We start from the raw sequence: 2443 nt of genomic DNA, 5'->3' as shown, positions 1-2443 counted from the left end.
GACCAACAGGAATAAACGAGCCGAGGAGCCCCTCACCTCGTTGAGCTTGGTCTGCAGGTCGCACAGCTGGATCTCGAAGTTGGTCTTCTGGTCGACGAGCTCGTTCTTGATCTTGGTGCCCTCGAGGCGGGAGTCGGCCAGCTTGTCCTCGAGCTCCGTGATCTGTGACTGCAGTTCTTGGGTCTCGATCAGATGCTGTTGCGCCTGTGAGTTGGAGAGGCAGCGTCGCACGGAGGCGTTAGTATAGAACGAAAAAGCTTTCGGGGCGAGAAGAGAAATTTGAAAAAAAAAGGGAAGAACTCTAAACTGGTTGTGAAATGTGAAGCGAGGGCGGGACACGTTTATTGCAGGGGATGCTTATCGAAATGACACTAGGGGTGGAAAGCTCCAACTATAGAGGCGGCCCGGAGAATACCCAGGAAGGTCATTTGAATTCGTGTTTTGTCGTAGGAATCTGTGAGAATCCCATGGGGTATGTGTGTATGTAATCAAGGAATATTCCTATGTGCACCTGACAGTTCTGGGGTGAATTAGAATATTTTTTTGCGGTCCTTGAGAATGAAACTTGACTAGAATGAATAGTTTATGGTGAGGTTAGAATGAGTGTTATTACAAAACCTTTGAAATCTGCAGTTGGAGCTTTTTATTTTTTTATTTTTGTCATAAAATTCAGCTATGCATTTTTGTTTAATTTTTTTCCCGATATCCCATTAAGTGTACCGATAACCGAAGTTCTGATTAAAGCTTATGCACAAGCTTCTCTATGTTACTGTTGACTCTAAAGATGATCTTAGGTTAAGTAAGATCATGAGCAGTTCAGTAGCTGCTGTTCTGATGATTAGTGTCACTAAGCAAAGTTGTTTAAGACTAAGCAGGGCTGTCAAGAGTACAAGGAGGTTCAACCTCGTTAGTGACACTTCATATGACACTTTACTGACACCGAAGCTCAGACAGGACAGCCGCCGAGAGCACACGGGCGTGGGCGCTCGGGCGTGGGCTGAGACGGAGAGACGAGGCCAGGAAAGTTCACTGGAACCTTTAGTGGCGGCGGCGAGAAGCGATTGCATGGCTATCTGAGTCAACTAACAAACAGTTTAAGTTCTAAAGGCAGAGTGCGAGGTTCAGTGCCTTCAAGTGTCCGTGCCCAAGAGCCCATTCTGGTGCTGGCGACACACCCTATAACTTGAATCGAATATTGCCTTTGATTATATACTGAAACTCCTGGTATTAAATTTAGTGACATATGTTTGTAATATTCTCAATAGAGTCCTATAAATACATGCCAAAACGATGACTTTTTTCCTAATGGTGCGAATGACACAGACACTTGACGGGCACATGACAGCGCAAAGGGTCAAGTTTTGCCTTATGCTCGTTTGTGCTTTTTTCTCTCTTTTTTGTCTTTACTTTTACCTTGAGGTCGGCCACACGCTGGACCGCCGCGATCTATGAGTAAAAGTTTGGTTACTGACCCTGAACTGACAAAGGTTTAAGTGCTAACGAAATCCACAATACTTTTAGTGAAAAAAACAGACTAGGAATAATATTTCCTCTTTGATCACATTACTCGAAGACTTTTATGAGTTGTGGATTTCGCGAGACTTTCTTTACAACAGTCAAAATCTAGTGTTAAGTTTTCTCTTCCTTAAATATAGCAAATGGAAGAACCTACTATACTCCTGCGGCAGCGAAAACAGAGAAGCCATCACTTGTACAAGACACTCTTATCATTCTGTTATTGGGTCTGGTCCAGAGATAAGACGGAGACGCATCTAACTATCAAAGGATAAAGTCGATGAACAAAAGGAGCTAATCTGCCACAGAGAACTAAATCTAACACTGAAAGGAGATACTTAAGGTGGATCTAACTTGGAGAAAAAGTGACTAAGTAAATGTGTGGATTCTCAAGCTCTCGTTATAGGTAGACAAAAGGTACAAAATACCGAAAGATAAGGTTTGGAAGACTAAATAGAAAGTATGAAGAAGAAAAGAAAGAATACTTCAGACCCATTAGAGACGATAATTTTGTCAAATGTAGATAAACCATCTGTTTATTTAAGGCACACTACCTAACCACCTACTTTCAGGTACCACAGTCATAAGAACAACAGTGATAAGTACCCACATTAAACTGTTTTCTTACGATAACACAAGAAGAAACACATTTCATTACTTTAAACTCATTAATCTCAATCCTCCAGTTCGAGTAATTAGTAGGCTAATCCTCCATAAGCCTAGTTACACTTATTTCAGTAGTATTACACAAGATACTATATACAGTAGATCCAGAACCTAAGGCCACCCAACCTCTCTCCCAAGTACATTTGTAACCCTTTAGTAAACACCCAAACCCCCCGCCCCTTCCTCCCTTTGACTTCAACTTACACTTTTACCCAAACCTATAGACATATGCTAAGAACACATAGATAAGCAAATAGACGTT

General features: G+C 42.0%; 1 protein-coding gene across 1 annotated transcript in view; it reads right to left on the bottom strand.

The window, feature by feature from the left end:
• Positions 1-1101: 1101 nt before the first annotated feature.
• Positions 1102-2443, bottom strand: part of LOC119593530 (myosin-2 heavy chain, non muscle-like) — a 15436-nt gene continuing 14094 nt past the window's right edge. Inside the window, exons 14-15 of the mRNA XM_037942492.1 lie at positions 1414-1446; positions 1102-1176 (exon numbers count right to left, since the gene is read on the bottom strand). Of these exons, the coding sequence (XP_037798420.1) occupies positions 1102-1176; positions 1414-1446 (108 nt within the window). The remainder of the gene's footprint in view (positions 1177-1413; positions 1447-2443) is intronic.

This window comes from Penaeus monodon, chromosome 32 (genome assembly GCF_015228065.2).
Source record: "Penaeus monodon isolate SGIC_2016 chromosome 32, NSTDA_Pmon_1, whole genome shotgun sequence".
NCBI lineage: Eukaryota > Metazoa > Arthropoda > Malacostraca > Decapoda > Penaeidae > Penaeus > Penaeus monodon.
The sequence above is the reverse complement of the archived record's forward strand: the minus strand, read 5'-3'. Positions and strand labels throughout refer to the sequence as shown.